Below are 23,929 nucleotides of genomic sequence, written 5' to 3' on the forward strand. Positions count from 1 at the left end.
TCCACTTTGAGTTAATTCTTTATATAATGTAAAATAAGGGTCCACTTTCATCCTTTTTCATGTGGATATCTAGTTGTCCCAGCACCATCTGTGGAAAAAACTATTCTTTCCCCATTGAATTTTCTTGGCATGTTTGTTAAAAATTGATTGACCATTAATATAACAGTTTATTAATGCCACAGTGTCTCGATTTCCAGAGCTTTGTAGTAAATTTTGAAATTGGAAAGAGTAAGTCCCCCAACTTCATTCTTTTTTTTTTAAGATTTATTTTTTATTTATTGATTTATTTTTGGCTGCATTGGGTCTTAGTCGCAGCACGCGGGATCTTCCTTGAGGCATGCGGAATCTTTTTTTTTTTTTTTTTGAGGTTGGCCTCTCCCGTTGCAGAGCACAGTCTCCGGACGCGCGGGCTCAGCGGCCATGGCTCACGGGCCTAGCCTCTCTGTGGCCTGTGGGATCTTCCCGGACCGGGGCACGAACCCGTGTCTCCTGACTCAGCAGGCGGACTCTCAACCACTGCGCCACCAGGGAAGCCCCCCCAACTTCATTCTTTTTCAAGATTGTTTCGGCTATTCAGTGTCATCTTATTTTAACTTTTTTAAAAACAACTTTTGTTTTTTTTAATTCATTTCTGTTTTGATTTTTACTATTTCCTAGCTTCTACTTTTTGGGGTTTGTCATATTTGTTTTACAACTGGAAGATGGACGTTTCTCTTTTTACTTTTCAGGCTTTCTTCCTTTCTAATGTATGCAATTAAGGTCATAAGTGACTCAAGGTCTGCTTTAGCTGCATCCCACATGTATTATCATGTGTTATTGTCATTGTCCTTTAGTGATAAATATGTATTTATTTCCCTTAAAATCTCTTTCTTGACAAAGAAACTATTTAGAAGTGTGTTTTTAATGGTTTTTTTGAGTCATCTTGTTAACTAATTTCAAACTGTAGTACATTGTATTCAGAAAACCTTGACTTTTTTGGTATACACTGAGTCATGTAAATTGGGTTGTTCAAATCTTCCATATTCTGGTTTTGCCTGCCACATTCTAAATGTGAATTTGTCCATTTTTACCATGTCATTCTGTCAATTATGCTATATTATTTGGTGCTTAGAACATCAGAACTGTTGAATATTCCTGGTGAATTGTTCATGTTTTCATCTTGCAGTGACCTTCTTTATCTAAAAAATTTTTTAAATTTCAAAGTCTTTCTTGTCTAGTATCAACATAATTACTGTCTTCTGGCCTCTGTTGTTGCTACTGAGTAGGTGCTCTCAATTTTTTTTTTTTTTTTTTTTTTTTCCTGTACGCGGGCCTCTCACTGTCGTGGCCTCTCCCGTTGCGGAGCGCAGGCTCCGGACGCGCAGGCTCAGTGGCCATGGCTCATGGGCCCAGCCGCTCCGCGGCATGTGGGATCTTCCCAGACCGGGGCACAAACCCGTGTCCCCTTCATCGGCATGTGGACTCTCAACCACTGCACCACCAGAGAAGCCCTCAATTTTTTAAAAATGTGTATTTACCTGGTATAATTTTTTTGCTATTTCATTTTTTTTTAGTCTTCCTGAGTTATTAGATTTTAAGTGTCCTTGTTATGAACAGCCTATGGCTGGGTTTTTGTGTCTGATATCTGAGTCTATTTTTAAATTCATGGATTTAGTATATAAACATTTAGAATATATATTATATATATACCGATACAATATATAACTATGTCTATGTCTATCCACTTCCATCTCTCTGTATATAGATCGTGATATAGTTTGATAGACAGTCTTCTAAGCACTTTACATATATTAACACATTTAATCCTCACAACACCCCATTGATGTAAGTACCATTAGTATTCCCACTTTATAGAGGAGGGACCTGAGGCACAGAAATATTAAGTGACTCACCCCAATTGACATGATTGTGGAAAGCAGACTGAACATTACAGAGGAGATAATCCTGGAAATTCTAAGAGGCAGGCAAGGTCAAAGGATGGAAGGCATTCTTGGGAGACCAGGGTTTTCAGCTCACAGTAATCAAGAAATCAAGCTAATAGGTGGTACCGTCCAGCTAATGGGTGATAGGGCTGGGATTTGAACCTAGCAGTTTAGCTCCAGATTTTGTACTTGTAACGTCATGCAAAGTGCCTTTCATAGGACTTGTTCTTTTTTTCGTGGTTTTTTTTTAAACAAACCCTTTTTTAAAAAAAATTTATTTATTTATTTTTGGCTGCGTTGGGTCTTCGTTGCTCCATGCAGGCTTTCTCTAGCTGCATCGAGCGGGGGCTACTCTTCGTTGCGGTGCGTGGGCTTCTCACTGTGGTGGCTTCTCTCGTTGCAGAGCACGGGCTCTAGGCACACGGGCTTCAGTAGTTGTGACTCACAGGCTCAGGCTCAGTAGTTGTGGCGCACGGGCTTAGTTGCTCCGCGGCATGTGGGATATTCCCGGACCAGGGCTCGTACCCATGTCCCCTGCATTGGCAGATGGATTCTTAACCACTGTGCCACCAGGGAAGCCCCTTGGTGTTTTAATTACATCGTTCAGGCCTTTTAAGACTTATAAAGGTGATTATTTTACATTCTCTTTCAAATTGTCATTCTAGATGTGTCACATATATACAGTGGAATATTACATCAGATCATGCCACTCCTGTACTCAAACAAACAAACAACAAAAACAAATTGTCATTCTATTATGCAGAGTTTTAGGGAATCTTTTGGTGCTATTTATGTGTCTGCTGACTCTCATGGAGGATTTTGTCCTGCATTTCATCATTTTAGTTTGTGAGCTCCTCTTTAGAGAAGGCTGTTTTACTGTGAGACTCCCCTGTGGCTTGGTTTTGGGGTGTATCTCTCAAGAGCTGCTTTGTGTTTGCTACGGAGAGATCACCATATCTGGACCAAGTTTTTGGTCATTTTATCACCTTGAAGGTCATTTAGAATCATGGTTCCTGGATCATCTGCAAATTTAAACCTCCAAAGTTGGAGTAGAAACAAACCTGGAGATTTTGTTTCTCAGATGGACATTTTTCCCACCCAGAGAAAAGCATACAAATACCTTTTTGTCTCTCTGCCAGTGGATTGACATTTTTCCTAATCTACTCTTTCAATGAGAGTACAGCCCTTTAAAAACTGCTTTATTCAGGGATCCAGGTCCCAATCCCAGTTGCAGCAGCAACTCACATCCTTGCCACTGACTTTCCTATTTCTAACTGACACACCTGGGCCTTCCCTTCTCTCTTAATAGTTCACTAAGGGATTTAAAATAACTTTTGATATATATATATATATATATATATATTTTTTTTTTTTTTTTTTTTGCGATACACGGGCCTCTCACTGCTGTGGCCTCTCCCGTCGCAGAGCACAGGCTCCGGACGCACAGGCCCAGCAGCGATGGCTCACGGGCCCAGCCACTCCATGGCATGCGGGATCCTCCTGGACCAGGGCACGAACCCGCGTCCCCTGCATTGGCAGGCAGACTCCCAACCACTGCGCCACCAGGGAAGCCCACTTTTGCTAGATTTTATCAAGCATTTCTAGACAATGTGGCAGGAGAGCTTTCAGATTATCATTTCCCCTCATCTTATCTTATGAGATTGGAAGTCCCATTTCACTCTTCAAAGAAGGATGATGTTAATTATTTTCTCTTGATAAGAGTAATGAAAAATTGGGGCCACATGTTAAAATGTTAGGAGGAAAATGTAAACTACCCATGATACCACTACCTAGAAGTGATCATTGTTTACTGCTTCCATCTTTTATTCTTATATGTGTCTAGATACACATATATGTGTATGTGTGTATATATATATATATGAATAACTGGATTCATATGTGTATATCTGTTTACTACTTTTTTCATGTGATATTATATTTTATTATATCATTAAAATTCATTAAATTTACTTTTCTGTACCCCGTGACCTGGAAGTAACAAAGGGGATACTTACTCTAAGACCCCTATAATCCTAACTGATAGATGCATTGCATTTAAAGCATGACAATGTTGTGTCTCTCCCATAGAGCTGATTCTCACTGACTATTCTGAATAAGTTGATTATATTGTCTGGTCTCCAATTTGCTGCAACTAAATCTTAGATGCTCCCCCATTCTAGCTTTCTTGTTAGAAAATTGCTCTCTTAGTGAAGCTTGGAATGCCTGAAGTGGTCCCAACACAGTTGCTATATAAGGGCTGTGAGAGAACAGAATTTAATGGCAAGTTTCTCCATGGGCCAGGGTATAAAGATGGTTTGAAACCAAAGTTGGGGAATGATAAGCATGCGTGATGGAATGGCATTCCTCTTCTCTCTTTCTAAAAGCAGCCTGGCTTCAGGAGAATGAGCGTTGGGTTTCACGTGGTCTTGCAAATGCAGGTCTAACTTTGGCTCACCCTTTCCATGTGCCCACCAGTATCTGTGCACCAAGTGACACAAGGATTGTGGAAAGCAGGTGGAACATTACAGAGGAGATAATCCTGGAAATTCTAAAAGGCAGACAGGGTCAAAGGATGGAAAGCATTCTTGGGAAGCCAGTGTTTATCCAGCTCACAGTGATCAAGAAATCAACGCAAACCCATGCAGCCCGACAAAAATGTGCATTTCCTGTAAGTTACTCCTTGGCCCTCCCCAGTTAAGTCACCACTATGCAGTATCTTAGCCAAATGGATTTGAGTTCCAAATTAGGTTCTTAAAACTCAGATTAGTTCCAATTTAGGCTCTTGAAATTTATAGTAGAAACAATAGTCTTAAAATCTAACACTTTTGATTTACAACAGCCAGGATTTTTGAAATAAAAAGGAATTTCAAGTTTCCAAAGACTCTCCCCCCAAAAGATCAATGCACAAGGTTATTTTGTAAGCAAGACATTAGAAAGAAATCAGAAGAGTAACTACAAGGCTCTACTTCCTGCAGATTAAAGATTGTTCAGATTTTGTCAAAACCATTTTTATTAAAAATAAAAAGATATAAAAAGATTTGGATGCTAGTGAGTTCCTAAAAGGGGCACAAAAGTGTCTGACAGTGAGCAAAGAGCTGTAGAGGGCTGTGGTGCAGAATCAGGTGACTGGAGAGTGGCTGCAAGGACATGATGACCCCAGAGCAGATGGAATGCATCGAACCACGGTTACACCTCTCTCCAGGGAGGTGAGCATGGGCTAAGTGCCTCCTCTTGTTGGCAAGAAGGATGCCCAAGAAGTCTGGAGATGACACTATGGTGAGAAGGAAATGTGTGAAGATACCCTGAATTGAGTGAAACCTAAAATGCCCAAAAAACGCTAAAATGACTGAGTTTACCTGAAGCTGAACTTGATTGCCTTTCCGCCATCAGGTGGAATGAGAACTCAAATGTAATTATGTTACAGGAAATAAAGTTCAGTCACTTGCTCACTGGAGTTTGGTGGCCTGTGAAAATCTTGCCCACCAAACTCCGAGAAGCGACCTGAGGGAATTTATTATAAGTCTGTAGGTGGGTGTCTCATGGAATCCAAGGGAAAATGTGTGAGCTGGGCTCAGAAAATACTAGAACCGAGTACTGGAAAACCACTGGGGTTTCTTCTAGGCTCTCATTGCTGCTTCTTTCTGCACATCTACTTCCCTCTTCTCTCTCTGAGGACCAACTTTCTGCACTCCCCCATCCATATGCCAGAATGTAGTGGCATCAAGATTCTAAATTACATGACACGGTTCTAACCACATACAGATTCTAACTTTCTGCCTCTCGGTCTCAATTCCAAATTCTTACACAAGAATGTAATTGGCCCACTTTAATCCCATGTCTGTCTCCCTCAATTCAATGAGCAATGACCTGAAGGCTGTGCCTGTGGTACGAACATGACTGCTGTGGTCCATCACCCTGGTTCAGCGTGCAGTCCTCAGGGAGCTGGAAATGGCTGTGAGCTGGGAAGACAGGATGATGACTCATTCACTGTGAGGCTTGTGCCTCACTCCTCCCATCTACAAAGTAGGAGGAATAATATCTGTAATATCCCTACTTCTAAATGAAGGCAAAGAGAGCTAACATTATTAACTTCTCTCCAGGTACCAGACATTGTAGTACGTTAACCAGGTTATCCTAGCGCATCCTAAAAACAACCTAAGAGATGAGCGTTTTAATTTCCATCTTTCCAGATAAGGAAATTGATGTTCACAGAGGTTAAATCTCATAGCTAGTGAGGGGCAGAGCTCAGATCTGAGCCCAGACAGAACCAGTGCTGCAGCGGAGGAAAGAGCTATTTATTAAGATTGAGATAATGTCTGAAAGCTGCGCATTACGTTCTCAGCTATTAATAAATTGCCTGGGACAGGATCTTGCATGGAGTAAATGCTCAGAATTAAAAGTCTCATTAATAAGAGCACCTGACTCTTCAGTTGCAGCGGACGTCTTATCATGAAGTGTTTGGCTCACATTAACCCACCAAACACCTCTACAAAGTGGGCACCCATCTGCCTTAAGAGATTTCTGCCAAGACACGTTTTATTAAAAGTGAAAAGGGAGATGAAAACAGAAGCCAATACCGATTTTCATTGTAATTGACCTTCAGCCACCATTTGGTGCAATGGATCAAATTGCTTCTAAAGCTTCCATTGCTGTGTCATGTTGAGGTGTGAATCTGCCTTCTTAGGGGCCTGTTGTCAGAGTCTTTAGAATGTATCCATGTGCTCTGATCTTCTGACCTCCTGAAGCTAAATAGAACTCTTGTTGATTGGTGCTGAGCTCACACGAAGCCCAGACTCTGCTTGTAAATGTTTGCCAAATGAAAGATTTGTCAGCAGGCAATGATTAAATCACCTACTGTGTTCTCAGCCCTGAGAATATTAAACCTCTAAGGTACAATCCATGCCTCTGAGAGTAAACAATCTTTTCTGTGCAATCAAAAACCTAAGAACTTAGTTATTAGAGAAAGGCAACTCGAAACCACCTTGAGATTCCCTCTTCATACTCACTAGGTTAGCTGTAGTCAAAAAACGGAAAAGGAATGTTGGCCACGATGTGGAGAAATTATAACCCTCATCATGTAACCCTGGTGAGAATGTGAAATGGTGCGCCCGCTCTGGAAAACATTTTGACAGTTTCTTAATAAGTTAAACATAGAATTATCATATGACCCAGCAATTCCATTCCTGGGTGTATACCCAAAAGAATTGAAAACAGGTGTTCAAACAAGAGCTCGTACACAAATATTCACAGCAGCACTATTCACAATAGCCAAAAGGTGGAAACAACCCAAATGTCCATCAACTGATGAATGGATAAAAATATGTGGCATATCTGTACTAAATGGAAGAAGCCAGACATGAAAGACCACACATATTATATGATTCCATTTCTATGAAATCTCCACATTTATTTCTCTCTCTATATAATATAAATATTTATTTATAAATAACTATAAGAGGTATGACCAGAAATGAGGGTATCAGTATGAAATGCCTTGTGATTCCACCTGGGCATTCCGTCAGATGGCCTTTCTTCTAAGAGGTGGGATCAGAACCTATTAGCTTGGGAGCTGCTGTTGGAAATTGATCCATCTGGTTTTCTAATTGAGTTCAGAAAAGAAATACCACCAGATCCACATATTGATTATCAGAATCCTCATTGCCAAATATATATAAATCATACAAGACACTAAAACTGTTTGTGTTATACTTTTGGTTACACTTCCCACTGTGTTTTTTTTCCCTACTGCGTTTTTAAAATGGTGTTATTATGACTCATGCTCAGTTTCCTCTACGCTATGAATCCATCCCCTTCCAAGAAGTTTTTTTTTTTAACTCATGTTTATCTATCTAAAAGCCTTATAGTTGTAAAGTTCTTTCTTTTTCCTTTTTAAAAAATTGAGATATAATTGACATTTAACATTATGTTAGTTTTCGGTGTACAACATAATGATTTGATTTCTGTATATACAAGTGTTGTGAAATGATCACCACAATAAGTCTGGTGAATATCATTCACCACATGTAGCTACAATTTGTGTGTGTGTGTAATGAGAACTTTTAAGCTCTACTCTCTTAGCAGCTTTCAAATATACAATACAGTATTATTAACTGAAGCCACCATGCTGTACATCCCCAGGACTTATTTATTTTATAACTGGAAATTTGTACTTTTGACCACACTTTGACCCATTTCACCCACTCCCCCCCCCCACCTCTGGCAACCACCAATCTGTTCTCAGTATCTATGAGCCGTTTTACTTGTTTTTTTTGATTCAGCATATTAGTGAGATCATATGGAATTTGTCTTTCTCTGTCTGTCTTATTTCACTTAGCATAATGTCCTCAAGATCCATCCAATGTGGTCAAAAGTGGCAAGAGGTCCTTCTTTTTCATGGCTGAATAAAATTCCATTGTGTGTATATATTCGTCTGTGTGTGTGTGACATCTTTTTTATCCATTCTTCCATTGATGGACACTTAGACTGCTTCCATGTCTTAGCTATTATAAATAATGCTGCAATGAACATGAGGGTTCATATATCTTTTCAAGTTAGTGTTTTCATTTTCTTCAGATAAATACCCAAAAATGGAGTTGCTGGATCATATGGTAGTTCTATTTTTAATTTTTCAAGGCACTTACATGCTGTTTTCCATAGTGGCTGCACCAATTTACATTCCCACCAACAGTGTACAAAAGTTCCTTTTTCTCTACATCCTCTCCGACATTTGTTATTTCTTGTTGAGTTCTTCTTTCTTAACAATAGGACCTTGCACTTGTCGGTAAAAAAAAATTAGCCTAACTGTTGAAATAGATACCTTTGGGGGTGTCTTCCCAGTTCAGTACCCCCATTTCATTGAGAACATCTCCATCTCCATGAGGCAGCCATGTTTATGATTGATGACCCTGCTTTGCTGGCCACGAATGGACACCTGACCTGAGGTGAGGCAATCAGACTTGGAGGTGAGCTTCAGGGATGATTGTGTTGTGCCTTTTAGCTGGAATGAGGGTTATGGAAACTGAAGAGCGGAAGCTGCCATCATGGAAAACCATTCTCATCCACATGCCGGGAGAAGCAGAGAAAGCAGACAATTAAAGAGGAGAATGGAACGGATGTGCAAAATATAGGGAAAAGGGGAAAAAAAATGATCTGGTTAGAGAGAGAGAGAGAGAGAGCAAGAGAGAGGTAGGAAGGGAGAGGGAGAGACAGAGACTGAGAGAAAATAATAGTTCCTGGTAGTTTTCTAGTTCCTGCTGCTTGGCTTTCGTGACGTCCACTTCTGTCCTTGGGTTCTGTGAGATACTCCGGATTTTTGTACAAAGTTCTCCTGACTTTTTTTTCTTTCGCTTAACCTAGCTTGAATAAGTTTCTGTTATTGACTAGGACTACTAGAACTTACTTCTACATCTTGTTTTGAGCCCCCAGACAGACAAATAAACCTTGATTCTTTCTGAATTAATGAAACACATTTATAGACATTTAAGTCTGGAATCATCTAATCCAACCCATTCACTCTATACCACAAAATACTGGTGTCTGAGGAAGTGAAATTGCCTGCCCAAGGTCACACAGTTAGGAGGTGGCAGAGCAGAAGCAAAACCAAGGTATTTTGAATATCAGTTTAGTGTTCTTTTTGCTAAACAAGGCTGCCTTTTCTTTTTTTTTAATACCTTTTTTGTTTTATTCTGCCTTTCACATATGACAGTCCCAAACCCAACACTTGGTTTTTCTTTTTTGACTTTCTTATTCTTTCAGCATCTATGTCAACACACTTTCTCCCAATAGCACATGCAATTTGATCTTCATCTGGTGGGTACACATAGGCCCTCAAAGATCCTGGCTCTCCAGCATGGGAACCTCAGTCCTTCCTTTCAACTGTACCCATGTCTGTTGGTTCTGGAGCTCTGCATTGGTCCCATCACACCTGAGGTGTCCTGAGGCCAGGAACGCCAAACATGTTATGTGCCAACTCTGAATAAATACGGGGAACTGCTTGGAGCCCAGGGTGGAGGGTAGGAAGGCAGGTTGGGTCTGGGTTCCATTACAAAGAATTCAGTCCTCAACTGGCAATGTCTGCCGTGGCAACACCCACTAGATATGTCTGGAATGGGGACATTGGGGGAAGAGGCTACACACTGGCCACAGCTTCAGAAAGGGACAAGATGTACGCTCCATCCTTGCCTTAGGTGGTTGTTCTGTTTCCCAGGCCACATTGTCTCAGTGGCCAGGTGGCTGAGGAGGTAGTCTGAAGGCCGTGAAGCTACAAGTGGCTTCCCTGGACCCTGGACGGGAGAGCATGAGCCCCAAGCTAGAGGGAGCTTGGAAAGGCAGCCCCTGCAGGGCCCTACAGCGGTCTGCATGCTGCAGGCCACGCTGGCATTAGCTCCTCGTCTCTGGAGTTGGTTTCATCTAGGCAAAGCCAGCTGGCTGGCTGTCAAAGAGTCAGATGCAACTCGGGGGTAAAAACACTTTTCCACAGCACTTACACAGAAATAACCTTAATCTCTGGGTAAACTTTCCAAGCTAAAAGCTTTCTCTTCTACGTCCTACCGAGAAATCAAAATAGAGTAAAAGGACAGTCTTACTTTAATCAAGTTCCAGAATGAGGACATAACAGTTTTGAAAAGCACTGTCTCAAGCAGAAGACGTAAGGATGTGTGTAAGAGACTATTTCTAGAAAATGCCAAAGGCACCAAACATAATCCCAACTTTGCCTCGATGCTACTCCGTACCCCGGATGGGGAGGCTCCTTTGTCCAGCTAACTTTAGGAACGTCATAGTGCTCCGTGAGTGTGTCCAGGTGTCTGCTGAAGTCTTCTACTGTCTGCTTGTGGGTTTTGGATGCTTTCTTCAGGATCCTTTCCATTTGCCATTTCTCCCGCTTCTTCTCAGAGGCCACCTGGGCCAGTGTCCGCTTGTCCAGGCTGCGCCACTTCTCCTCCTCGTTCTTTTTGCTTGTTCCCGTCGCTTACAGGAGTTTCGCCTTGTCTTTGTTCTTTTTCTTCTTCCGCTTAGTCACTCTGAGCTCTGCCACGCCTTTCAGCTTCAGGGGCTCCTTTTGGATCTGCTCGTAGGCCTCCATGGCGCCCTGCTGAAGTTTCAAGACTGCCTTTTCATGAAAACAGTGAGCATCATGCTTGGGGCAGAGAACACCTGCTCCCTATTCTAAATGATCACAGGGGTGGGCAGGTGGTCCAGGCTGAGCATTTGGAATATCCCAGACCTCTGGAGTCAGCTATTGGCCCAGGGATGGGCTTCTGCTCCAAGTAGAGCTACTTAAGGACCTTTTAGGGAGAATAATCAGATACTAAAAGAGATGATCTGAATCTCCATTTTCTGAGCTGTTAGACACTAAAGATCATGTGAGCTTAGTGCTGCTAGGGACTTTCTTTTCATCATGAGAAGGCAGACGGCTCTGAAGAACAAGGCCAGCTCAGAGGAAAACAGAACCAAGAGATGAAAAGAGACAGATGCCCAGTGACTTTATTTGAGCAGGTAGAGTCAACCATGCCAAAGTTATTCCACTCCTAAACTTCTCAGTTACCGGACCCCGTGTATTTCCTTTTTGCTTAAGCTGGTTTGGCTTTCTGGTATATACAACCAGGTAAGTTAGAATACCAAAATGTGGACTAGTAACCGCTATTTAATTTTATATACTTTGCTTCTTATTTTCATATGCTACAGAGAGGATACATCTTTGGGTCATTATAAATGGAAGTTAATTATTGTGGTTTAAAGTTTAATTAGTATGAGTTATTGGGACTTCCCTGGCAGTCCAGTGGTTAAGACTCCATGCTCCCAATACAGGGGGCACGTGTTTGATCCCTGGTCAGGGAACTAAGATCCCGAATGTCGTACAACACAGCCAAAAAAAAAAAGAGTTATTGAGGCTACGCTAGGAATGATAGCGACAAAGAAATACAACTGTATGTGCTTTTTAAAAATTGAGGTATAGTTGATTTACAGTATTACATGTTTCAGGTGTACAACATAGTGATTCACAATTTTTAAAGTTTATACTCCATTTAGAGTTATTATAAAATATTGGCTGTATTCCCTGTGCTGTACAATACATACTTATAGCTTATTTATTTTATACATGGTAATTTGTACCTCTTAGTCCCCTTCCTCTATCTTTCTCCTCCTCCCTTTCCTTTCCCCACTGATGATAACCACTAGTTTGTTCTCTTATCTGTGAGTCTGTTTCTTTTGTGTTATGTTCACTAGCTTGTTTTGTTTTTTAACATCCACATATAAGAAATATCATACAGTATTTGTCTTTCTCAGTCTGACTTATTTCACTAAGCATAATACCCTCTAGGCCCATCCATATTGCTGCAAATGACAAAATTTCATTCTTTTTTATGGCTGAGTAGTATTCCACTATATATATATATATATATATATATATATATATATATATATATATATATATATATATATATATATATATATATACCACAACATCTTTATCCATTCATCTGTTGATGGACACTTAGGTTGCTTCCATACCTTGGCAATTGTAAATAGTGCTGCTGTGAACATTGGGGTGCATGTATCTTTTCAAATTAGTGTTTTTGTTTTCTTCAGATATATACCCAGGAGTGTAATTGCTGGGTCATATGGTAGTTCTATTTTAAATTTTTTGAGGACCTCCATAATGTTTTCCATGGTGACTGCACCAATTTACATTCCCACCAACAGTGTTCTCGGGTTCCCTTTTCTCCACATCCTCACCAACATTATTTGTAGACTTTTTGTTGGTAGCCATTCTGACAGATGTGAGGTAATAGCTCATTGTGGCTTCGATTTGCATTTCTCTGATGATATATGATATTGAGCAGTTTTTCATGTGCCTGTTGGCCATCTGTATGTCTTCGTTGCAAAAATATCTATTCAGGTCTTCTGCCCACTTTTATTTTTATTATTTTTAAAATTATTTATTTATTTGTTTGGCTGCACTGGGTCTTAGTTGTGGCATGTGGGATCTTTAGTTGTGGTGTGTGGGATCTTTAGTTGTGGCATGCACGTGGGATCTAGTTCCCTTACCAAGGATTGAACCCGGGCCCCCTGCATTGGGAGCATGGAGTCTTACTGCTGGATCACCAGGGAAGTCCCCTTCTGCCCATTTTTAAATCAGGTGGTTTGTTTTTTTGATGTTGAGTTGTATGAGCTATTTATACATTTTTGGATATTAACCCCATATCAGTCATATCATTTGCAAATTCTTTCTCCTATTCAGTAGGTTGTCTTTTCATTTGTCGATGGATTCCTTTGCTGTGCAAAACGTTTTAAGTTTAATTAGTTCCCATTTTTAAATTTTTGCTTCTGTTTCCTTTGCCTTAGGTGACAAATTGAAAAAACATTGCTATGATTTCTGTCAAAGAGTGTTATGCCTATGTTTCCTTCTAGGGGTTTTATGGTTTCTGGTCTCACATTTAGGTCTTTAATCCATTTTTAGTTTATTTTTCTATATGTTGTTAGAAAATATTCTAATTTCATTCTTTTATGTGTAGCTGTCCAGTTTTCCCAGAATCACTTATTGAAGAGACTGTCTTTTCTCCATTGTATGTTCTTGCCTCCTTTGTCATAGATTAATTGACCATAAGTGTGTGGGTTAAGCACAGTATATCTTTCCATCTGTTTGTGTCATTTTCAATTTCTTTCATTAGCGTCTTATACTTTTCCTAGTACAGATGTTTTACCTCCTTAGGCAGGTTTATTCTTAGGTATTTTATTCTTTTGATGCAATTGTAAATGAGGTTGTTTCCTTAATTTCTCTTTCTGGTAGTTCATTGTTAGTATATAGAAATGCAACAGATTTCTCTATATTAATTTTGTATCCTGCCACTCTACTGAATTCATTGATGAGCTCTGGTAGTTTTTTTTGGTGGCATCTTTAGGATTTTCTATGTATAATATCACGTCATCTTCCAACAGTGACAATCTTATTTCTTCCTTTCCAATTTGGATTCCTTTTATCTCTTTCTTGTCTGATTGCTGTGGCTAGGACTTCCAAGAAGACTATGTTGAATAAAAATGGCAGGAGGGGGTATCCTTGTCTTGTTCCTGATCTCAGAAGAAATGCTTTCAGCTTTTCACCACTGAGTATGATGTTAGCTCTGGGCTTGTCATACGTGGCCTTTACTGTGTTGAGGTAGGTTCCCTCTATGCTCACTTTCTAGAGAGCTTTTATCATAAATAGATGTACAACTGTAGATGTGCTTTTGTTTTCCAAGGAAAAGGAATAAATTTATCCTAAGGCAGTACTTCTTGGACTTTTTTTGTTTGTTAGTTTCTGGGCCCCTTTGTACACTCATGATTTATTGAGGGCCCCAGCGACTTTTGGTTATGTGGGTTATAACTTATCGACATTTACTGTATTAAAGGTGGCAACTGAGAACTTTTAAAAATACATATTGATTCATTTGCCACCAGCAATGATTAATGCACTGCATGTTAACATAGATAACATCTTAGTGTTATAATAAAATTAGTTTTGACCTTGCAGCCCCCCTAAGATCTGTTCTAAAGTAAAATGTCAGTCTGTTTCAGAATAGGAAAACGGATAATGAAAGACAGAACTTGGAAATTACATTTTATTTGCCTTAGTTTCTAATACTCGAGTCTGAAAAGTAGCTCTGTAATGTGTTAAAATCTTAGCAAAGTTTGCCCAATTTTGGTAGGCTTGTTGCCTTGATTTACTGAGTAATGCCTCAGCCTACAATGTAAAGGTTATCATTACCTGCTGTGTAACCAAAGATTCTGGGTTTTACCAGAATAATTTCCTGTGCTTTATGTTGACTTCACTATATTCTTGATTATTTAAGGAAGAAAAAGAACCAAGGTTCTTCACTTGTGAAAGAACATAGATTTTTAAAAATCCTGCTACCATCTATGTTTATTGTGACTCTAATTAAATAGGTAATCAATTATTGTTTCTAAGTCATCCATGATCCCATCTTAATTAAGTATCCAAATATCTTCTGATAAGTTTTTTATTTTCATTTCCCCAAAACTTAGATCTTAAATTTAGAAAAAGTAAAATAAAATCAGGATTCGGGGTGGGGGCATTCTTTAATTGTAATTTAAATGTTTAAAAAAATCTTTTTATTGTGGTAAAATATATATAATATAAAACTTACCATTTTAGCCATTTTAAAGTGTACAGAAAATCAAGATGTCTTTTACATCTAAAACAATCTTGAGGTTCCCTAGAGGGTCCCTGGAAGTCACAAAGCCTTGTTCTTTCACCTTGTAAAAAGAGAGGCGCTAGATTTGTTTAATGCATTACTATTGTAGGACTTGCATGAGTAGAGCTGTCAGATCAGAAGAGGAGCTCAGCTTTCCCTAGGTTAAACTTGTACAGATAAACTATTGTTAATATAAATATTGCAGAAATGGTACGCTTTCCAGGAAATCCCTGGAGATTTGTCAATGCCCTGTCTGTCCGTGTTCTGTTGTTTTTGTTTGTTTGTTTGTTTTGCGGTACGCGGGCCTCTAACTGTTGTGGCCTCTCCCGTTGCGGAGCACAGGCTCCGGACGCGCAGGCTCAGCGGCCATGGCTCACGGGCCCAGCCGCTCCGCGGCATATGGGACCTTCCCGGACCGGGGCACGAACCCGTGTCCCCTGCATCGTCAGGCGGACTCTCAACCACTGCGCCACCAGGGAAGCCCCCGTGTTCTGTTTTTATCCTCAAGGAAAATACTAATCAAAACTCTTATGAAATAGGTGTGTCGTGTTTTCCTGTGTTTATCAGAGTCCTGGCAATACTTTGCCTGATGACATTCGACAACAGTATAGTTATACAACAGTGTAGTCTCAATCATAATTTCAGTAATTAACATGTTACCTTGGCCTGGCCATAGTCTTATTTCTTTAATTTGAACCTGGTGTCTACTGGTTTTCAAAATGGGAATGCACATCAAACTTACCTGTGGAGTTTTATAAAAAATACAGAGGTCTGGGCCCTACTCCTGAATCTCTTTACTTGCTATTCTTAGTATATTCTTGGTATATTATGTTTTATGATCATTACATTATATCTCAAGATTTTTCCTCCATAAAATTACGTTTCTCCATTTTAATGAATCAGATATCTTTGAATGTAAGCTCAATCATTATCCTTAAGGACAGGCTTTTTTTTGCCAGGGGGGTGACGTTATTATCTTTCTTTGGCATGCTACAGAAACAACCAAATTTCCTTGTGGGTTGCATTATTATTAGGCACCCCTCATCAGACCTTTCACATTTGAAGGTTACTAGTTATAAATTAAACATAGCCATTTTAAGTCTCTGCCATCTACAAGTAGTTTTTATTTTACTCTGATGCTTGCCTGAAGGCTTTGCTGTAAGCTACAGCCCAATTTTTTTTTTAAATAAATTTATTTATTTATTTATTTTTGGCTGCATTGGGTCTTCATTGCTGCACACGGGCTTTCTCTAGTTGCGGCGAGCGGGGGCCACTCCTCGTTGCGATGCGCAGGCCTCTCATTGCAGTGGCTTCTCTTGTTGCAGAGCACGGGCTCTAGGCGTGCGGGATTCAGCAGTTGCGGTACATGGGCTTATTTGCTCCACAGCATGTGGGATCTTCCCACACCCGGGCTCAAACCCGTGTCTCCTGCATTGGCAGGTGGATTCTTAACCACTGTACCATCAGGGAAGTCCTGCTACAGGCCAATTTTGTCTTCAACCGAGAAGGATGGTCTCAGAGTCTTTTCTCAGTATAGAAAAGGACTGTACCAGGTACTTCAGGCTATCAGTGCTTTAAAACTTAGCCTCTAGTGTACATGCTTCTGAGCTGGCATCTCTTAGATAACTTTCATACCATACCAGTGGACCAAATCAAGATCTCCAGGACTGTTTTTAGTCAAGAGGACTACAAACCCAAGGCTCAGAGAATAAGAATTAATTACATAAGACTGAGTGAACTGATGAGGAAAATTTCACTGTGGTTATTTTTTTGGAATGTTGATTTTATTTCAGTGTTCTATATTCTGGTTGTATAAATAAACCCTTTTCTTTCTTCTTAAGCTATTTGTAACCTATAAAATTTAGTAGGTTCTGCTTTTGTAAACTGAAATGGAACATTTAAAAATTATATTTGATCACCACTGATCTCACAGAATTCAGAAACTCTTACTGATTCTCCATGCTTTTCATGGCAATATAATTATTTGCCAAGATTCAGAAAGAATCTCTTCTCCTTACCAGAATACAATTGAATGAGTTGATTGTACAACCAGGGCCTTTCCTGGAGTGCCATATTTGAGAATGATGCTTATTTCATCAGATATGACCAACCGCTTTTAGGGAGCTAAGGTTGACGTGGCTTATGGCGCTGACACTTACAAAGCCCTCCTAGGAAAACTGGGTGGTGTCTGGCTTATAGGATCCCAGCCTCACAGGAGGTGAGGAAGGTTACTTCCTGGCAGACCAGGAGCCTTAAGAAATTTGGAAGATTTTAAGAGGAAAGAAATTCACCCAAATTTATAGATACTGCAGGCATAATTTGATGGCAAGAATTTCCTAGCCATAGGAGAGCAAATCTTTTAAGAGATCATTCTGGGATTCCTTATGAAAACTTCAAGACAAAAATTAATTTTGTAGTTGGTCAAATTACTCTGTGGACCTGGATCTTGCCAGTCAAACTTAAGAATAATCTTTCTGCGAGAGCTTCCCTGGTGGCACAGTGGTTAAGAACCTGCCTGCCAATGCAGGGGACACGGGTTCGAGCCCTGGTCCAGGAAGATCCCCCACGCTGTGGAGCAACTAAGCCTGTGCGTCACAACTACTGAGCCGGCACTCTAGAGCCCATGAGCCACAACTACTGAGGCCCGCGTGCCTAGAGCCCGTGCTCCACAACAGGAGAAGCCACCGCAATGAGAGGCCCGCGCACCACAACAAGGACCCCCGCTCGCCGCAACTAGAGAAAGCCTGCGCACAGCAACAAAGACCCAGTGCGACCAAAAATAAATGATAAATAAATAATTTTTTTAAAAAAAGAGTAATCTTCCTTTGAGATTGTTATGATCATAGAAGGAGAGGGGACACTAGGGAACGTTGTGAAGGACTAACAGAGCAAAAGGTTCCCTGGTGTCTTCAATGGAAAATTAAGCATTGTTTGAGAGCACATCCCGCTGAGTTTCAGGTTCTGTAGTTTGTGCCTTTCCTTGTCTTTGAGCTGTCTTATAGAAAAATGATAGCAATGCAAATAATTTTTCTCCGTCGATATAAAAATTGTGCTCAGTGAAATGTAATTGATTATCACCCTGTGGATGTTAACCAATTTTGCATCTATTTGTGTATTCATTCCTGATTTAACTATAAAAGTGTAATACTTTGAATTCTCTTTTACTTACTAGTTCCCTCACTAATTAAAGAGTTAAATAAAATCTTTGATGTTTTCTTCTCTATTTATATAAGCATCATGATATTATCTTTTAAAAACATTATCCTTTAACAGGAATTTGCCTGTTACATATTTTCCCAGTCCTTTGCTTTCACACTTCCTCTGTTATAACTTAAGTGTGTCTCTTATAAACAGCATATGGATGACTTTTGTTTGATTTATCCTGTCTGACAATCTATGTTCTCATCTGTGGGTTAAGTCCTTTCACATTGATTATGAGTACGCTTAAACACTGGAATTATTTACTCCATCTTATTTTGTGTATATCATTCATTAGAATGATTTTTCTTGGCTTCTGTTTATTCCATTCCCGCCATCTGTTGGATCGATGGACTTTCTTTGGTCCCCATTTTCCTTTCTATTTGTTTGGGAGTTTCTCATTCTTTCTCTAATATTTAGTGGTTACCCTTATGGCAGAACCTGCTCGAGGTCTCTGCGATAGCGATTCTCCCTTTTTTCCTTAGCAACGAAACTGGGAAATAAACCTTGCTGAGAAACTACATTTCTGAGTATCCCTCAAAGATAGAAGGGAAACAGTGTGTGAGAAGTTAGTTGGAACTTCTGGGAAGGCTCATTAAAAGAATAATGACAGTTGGCCTATGTTCCTCTGTCCTTCCCTCCTTTGTCCTGCTTGGAATGTGGGTGTGATAGTTGGAACTCCAAAAACCATGATGCACCCTGAGGCAACTTTGAAGATGGAAGCCACACCCTAAGGATAGTAGGACAGAAAGAGCCCGACCCCTGATGACCAAGGAGTGGCCAAATCTGCCCTGAACTGCCCACCTCCACATTTCATTCATATGAAACAAAAACCAACTCTGATTTTGTTCAAGTCACTTTAGTCAAGATTTTTATTATTAGCTGAAGGCAATTTCTAACTGTTACATCTTAAATTTTTTAACAGGCATACTTAATTTAACGAAACCTAAACTTAATCAATATCTCTACACACATTATAGACCAAGGACCACTACTATCAGGACTTTAGATATATTGTCAAATTTCTCACTTTCTAAAAAACTTCATGCTGATCTTTGCACTGTCTTCCCCTATTAAACACACACTCACATACTTATTTTCTCAAATTCTTACAAGTTCACAAGGAATATACCTTTATTGCGTTTTTACAGATGAGGAAATGGGGGTTCACAGGAGTTAGGTAACCTATCCAAGGTCACAATTAATTAATTAATTGAAGTCTTTCTAACACCCCAACTTCCATTTGTGTCACAAATCTTAGCTGCACTCGTTCTATCAACTACTTTGCTGGCGTTGCAGCTGAGGACAAGCACGCTCTCTGTCTGGGGCAAGGCTGGAGTAAAGCAAGCTCTCCTGTCATCCAGATCATTGTATCTTACTAAGTGGATGTATCATAAAAGATCAGTCTGCTAATTTAAGGACAGCAGGTTCTGGTTTAGCAAATTTCCTGGATACATGTCTTTTCCCAGAGGGAAATCTACATCCTTGTAGGAGTTCTGGAGTAATGCTCTTGGGACACCTCGCTAGAGAATGAGCTAATGTAATGAGGTGCTAATAAGCCTCAGCAGACAAATAAAATAAAGGCAGAACTATAATCATGATCAGAAAGGGAAAAGAAAAGTATTAAAACAACCATTTTGGGCTTCCCTGGTGGCGCAGTGGTTGAGAGTCCGCCTGCCGATGCAGGGGACACGGGTTCGTTCCCCGATCCGGGAAGATCCCACATGCCGCGGAGCGGCTGGGCCCGTGATCCATGTCCGCTGAGCCTGTGCGTCCGGAGCCTGTGCTCCACAACGGGAGAGGCCACAACAGTGAGAGGCCCGCGTACCGCAAAAAAAAAAAAAAAAAAACAACCATTTTGCCACCATAAAGTCTGTGTTTCTCTTTCAGCACCACCAAAGAGATATCGCTGAAAAGGGAGTTCTGTGTGTTATATGGAAAGAAGGCAATGAAAATGTTTAGAAACAGGGAACATGAGAAACTATTATAGTTGAGAGTAAGGGCAAGGAGGGGAATGACTGAACAAAATAGAATGCTGAGGTGTTTAAATGTATTTTAAAAAATAAAAATAAAATAAAAATAATTTCTGTTTCTTTGACATATATAAAAGGAAAATGTTTATCAGGGAATTTGATCAGGTAGACATGCTTTGAAGGCAAATGTAGCGAAATTATGTAACCCGAAGCTTCCTCAGATTCTAGATGCAAAGCCTTTAGAGGGATAACAAGAAAGAAATGATTTTGTAGAAGTTAAGATCGACAGATTCAGAAACAAAATTCAGAATGAATTTTTCTGGCCAGAGGGCAAGAATGCTGAAGAAAATTCTTCTCCTGAGGTTTGTGGGGTATTTGGGTCACAGTGACCCATTTATGTAGATTTTTCATTTTTGCTGATCTTCCAATTTAATTTTTTTTTCAAACGCCAGTTACAATGAAACATAAACTTTGGCATAGGCTGAACTCACCCGACTACCTTCTATTTATCCACCCCACCCCACTGCCCAAGTGTCACCTCTCCTGAGTGTATTGGGAAGACGTGGGGATGGCTCTCATCCCTCTTATGTTGAATTCTTGGGGGTTTTTGCCTCCAGATCCTGGAGTCCTTTCACCTCTCCCATCACTGCTGTGACAAATCACACACCACTCTACTGACGGTCACCTCCTGGAGCTTGGCGGCTACAGTCCCTCACGATACAATGCAACTACCTTGGGTTCAAAGGGTGAATGTGGAGCCAGCCACACTTCCCTTTCTGCCTCGTTCCTTGTGCCACATGACCACGAGCCTCTGTGGATGAAGCAGATTCACCAGATGGTAGGGCTAATTAAATGCACTTACAATGTGGGAGTAAATAAAAGGTAAAATTATATATCCAAGTCAGCCTTACTCACACTAGGATAAAAGCCACAGAGGACTTGGGAACAGGGGTGGGTGGAAGAGTCAGCTTGAGTGGGAGAATCTTGGGTGGGCTTTGCAATTCTGATTCGGGCTTCTGAGACCTCCCAGCCAGGTTTGAAGATGCCTCCTCTCCTTAACAACACACATCTCCCAAAGACAGTGTTCAGAAAGAGTGAAGTCTAGATTACTGTAAAAGAAGAGAAACATTTCTCTAAATGCAATGAAGCCTGAACAACTCTCTGCCCACCAATGGGGCTATGGTTTAATTTTCCTTCTACTTCTGAACAATGGCCAAAGGCAAAAAAAAAAAAAAAAAAAGAGAAAGAAAGGGGATTCAGGGGTCCCTGATGTTCCTTCAGCCTTGGGCTACACAAAAGACCTGGCTGAAGTTCCGGAATGACCACTGCCCTGTACCTGGAGCCTCACAGGACTCTGTCCAAGCAGGAGGGAAGCAGAGTGACTTATTGGCTTCCTGTCTAAGCAACTGACTTTTCCAGTTGCATTAAGGAAACCTAGGTTCAAGCAGCCTCTGTAGATGCACTTTCCAGAACTAATTTCCACTGTTTTATATGAGCACCCTTTCCATAAAAAGTGCAAGACTTTTCTCTCTAAATCTGTAGTTCTCAAGTGGGGGTGATTTTGGCCTCCAGGGAACAGTTAACAATGTCTGGAGACACTTTTGGTTGTCACAGTGGCAGGGGGAGTGGGGGGGGATGCTACTGGCATCTAGCAGGTAGATGCCAGGGATACTGCTAAACATCCGACAATGCAAAAGATAACTGCCCACAAGAAAGAAAGAGCCAGTTCCAAATATCAATAGTGCTGCTATTGAGAAACGCTGCTCCAAATGCTTGGAAAAAATATTTTACATCATCTGTGATCAGTACTCACCATGCTATCACCCTCATGTCACTCCTGAATTTTACTTTTAAAATTCATCAGCTGATCTTCCTACAAATCATTCCCAAGAAGCAGATTAAGAGTAATCATGGCATTTACTGAGTTCTTACTGTGTGCCAGGTTCTGGAGAAAGGAATTTACATACTTTATCTCACTTATTGTCACCATTTTCAGAAGAGAAAACTGAGGCTCAGGGCAATTAAGTAAATTGCAGATTATCAATACATGAAACTTAAAGTCACTGAGGTGGGAATCAACCCAGAACTCAAGTTTCTGCTCTTTAAACTCAATGCCTTTCTAAGGAAACCAACGATGTCTATTCAATTTATTGAACAATTGCTTTATATTCAGAATTCTCTTTTTATTTTATTTTATTTTATTTATTTTTGGCTGTGATGCGTCTTCGTTGCTGCACACGGGCTTTCTCTAGTTGTGGCAAGCGGGGGCTACTCTTTCTTGCGGTGCTCGAGCTTCTCACTGTGGTGGCCTCTCTTATTGCAGAGCACAGGGTCTAGACGGGCAGGCTTCGGTAGTTGTGGCTTATGGGCTCAGCAGTTGTGGCTCGCGGGCTCTAGAGCGCAGGCTCAGTAGCTGTGGCGCATGGGCTTAGTTGCTCTGCGGCATGTGGGATCTTCCCAGACCAGGGATCGAACCCGTGTCCCCTGCATCGGCAGGCAGATTCTTAACCACTGTGCCACCAGGGAAGCCTCAGAGTTCTCTTTTTCATCCTGAGAATTTTTCATCTTCTGACAAAAAGTATTTGTTAAATAAAATAAAACTTTGTAATTATGGTCATCCATCACTTGGAGCAAACTTGATAGATGGATTTAAAAACACATGTATTTGTAAAACTCCCTCCTTTCCAAAAAGAAGAAAAGCGGTGTCTTTTATATATTTTAGTTCCAAATTTAAAGAATCTCTTCCTTTATGAAACTTCCAGACTAATGCATATAATGCTTTAAGTGGCAGAACCAGGTAAGACTACAAGGACAATTGCTCTATCTTGAGGTGTCCCTATTTAAAAGAAAGAAAGAAAGAAAAAAGCAGCATTTTGTAACACAACAGCGTATTGAATTTTTTTATTCTTGTGTCTGTCTCCTTCATTGTCCTGTGTATTAGTTTTCTACTGCTGCATAACAAATTAAAACAAATTTAGCCACTTAAGACAACACCCATTAATTAGCTCACAGTTCTGTAAGGCAGAATTTCTAGCACAGCCACGGCATAACTGAGTTCTCTGCTCAGGGTTCCCAAGGCTGAAGTCATGCTATCAGTCAGGCTGAGCTCTTCTCTGGAGGCTCTGCAGAAAATTCACCTTCAAGCTCCCTGAGGTCGTTGCAGTTGTAAGACTCAAGTCTCATTTCCTTGCTGGCTGGTGGTCAGGGGTTGCTCTGAGCTCCTAGAATCCTCTCCAGGAGAGCAGCCCCCTCCATCATCAAAGCCATTAGTGGAGAATCTCACTGACGATGAATCTACTTCATGCTTTGAATCTCCAAGAAAAGCCCAATCCCTTGTAAGGGCTCACGTGATGACATCAGGCCCACCAAGGACAATCTCCCTCTCTGGAAGTCAACTGATTTGAGACCTTAGTTACATCAGCAAAATCCCTCACAGCAGTGCCTAGATTAGTGGTGGTTTGAATAATTGGGAGAACATCTGTGTATACCAGGAATCTTGGTGTACACAGGGATCTTGAAGGTCATCTTAGAATCCTCCCTAGTTCAGTCTGTAAATTCCTCGATGGCAAAAACTGGGCCTTGTGCATCTTTGTCTGGTACTCAATAGATACTCCAGGGATGTTCACTGAACTGAACTGTTTTA

At 40.5% G+C, this 23,929-nt stretch overlaps 1 protein-coding gene and 1 pseudogene across 1 annotated transcript in view; one reads left to right on the top strand and one right to left on the bottom strand.

The window, feature by feature from the left end:
* PLEKHA8 (pleckstrin homology domain containing A8) overlaps positions 1-21,150 on the top strand; it is a 115,621-nt gene extending 94,471 nt beyond the window's left edge. Inside the window, exon 13 of the mRNA XM_060020665.1 lies at positions 20,904-21,150. Within this exon, the coding sequence (XP_059876648.1) occupies positions 20,904-20,941 (38 nt within the window). The 3' untranslated portion in view covers positions 20,942-21,150. The remainder of the gene's footprint in view (positions 1-20,903) is intronic.
* On the bottom strand, positions 9,750-11,897 carry LOC132431350 (protein FAM32A-like; annotated as a pseudogene).
* Positions 21,151-23,929: the final 2,779 nt, after the last annotated feature.

Source organism: Delphinus delphis, chromosome 9 (genome assembly GCF_949987515.2).
Source record: "Delphinus delphis chromosome 9, mDelDel1.2, whole genome shotgun sequence".
In the NCBI taxonomy this organism is placed as follows: Eukaryota; Metazoa; Chordata; class Mammalia; order Artiodactyla; family Delphinidae; genus Delphinus; species Delphinus delphis.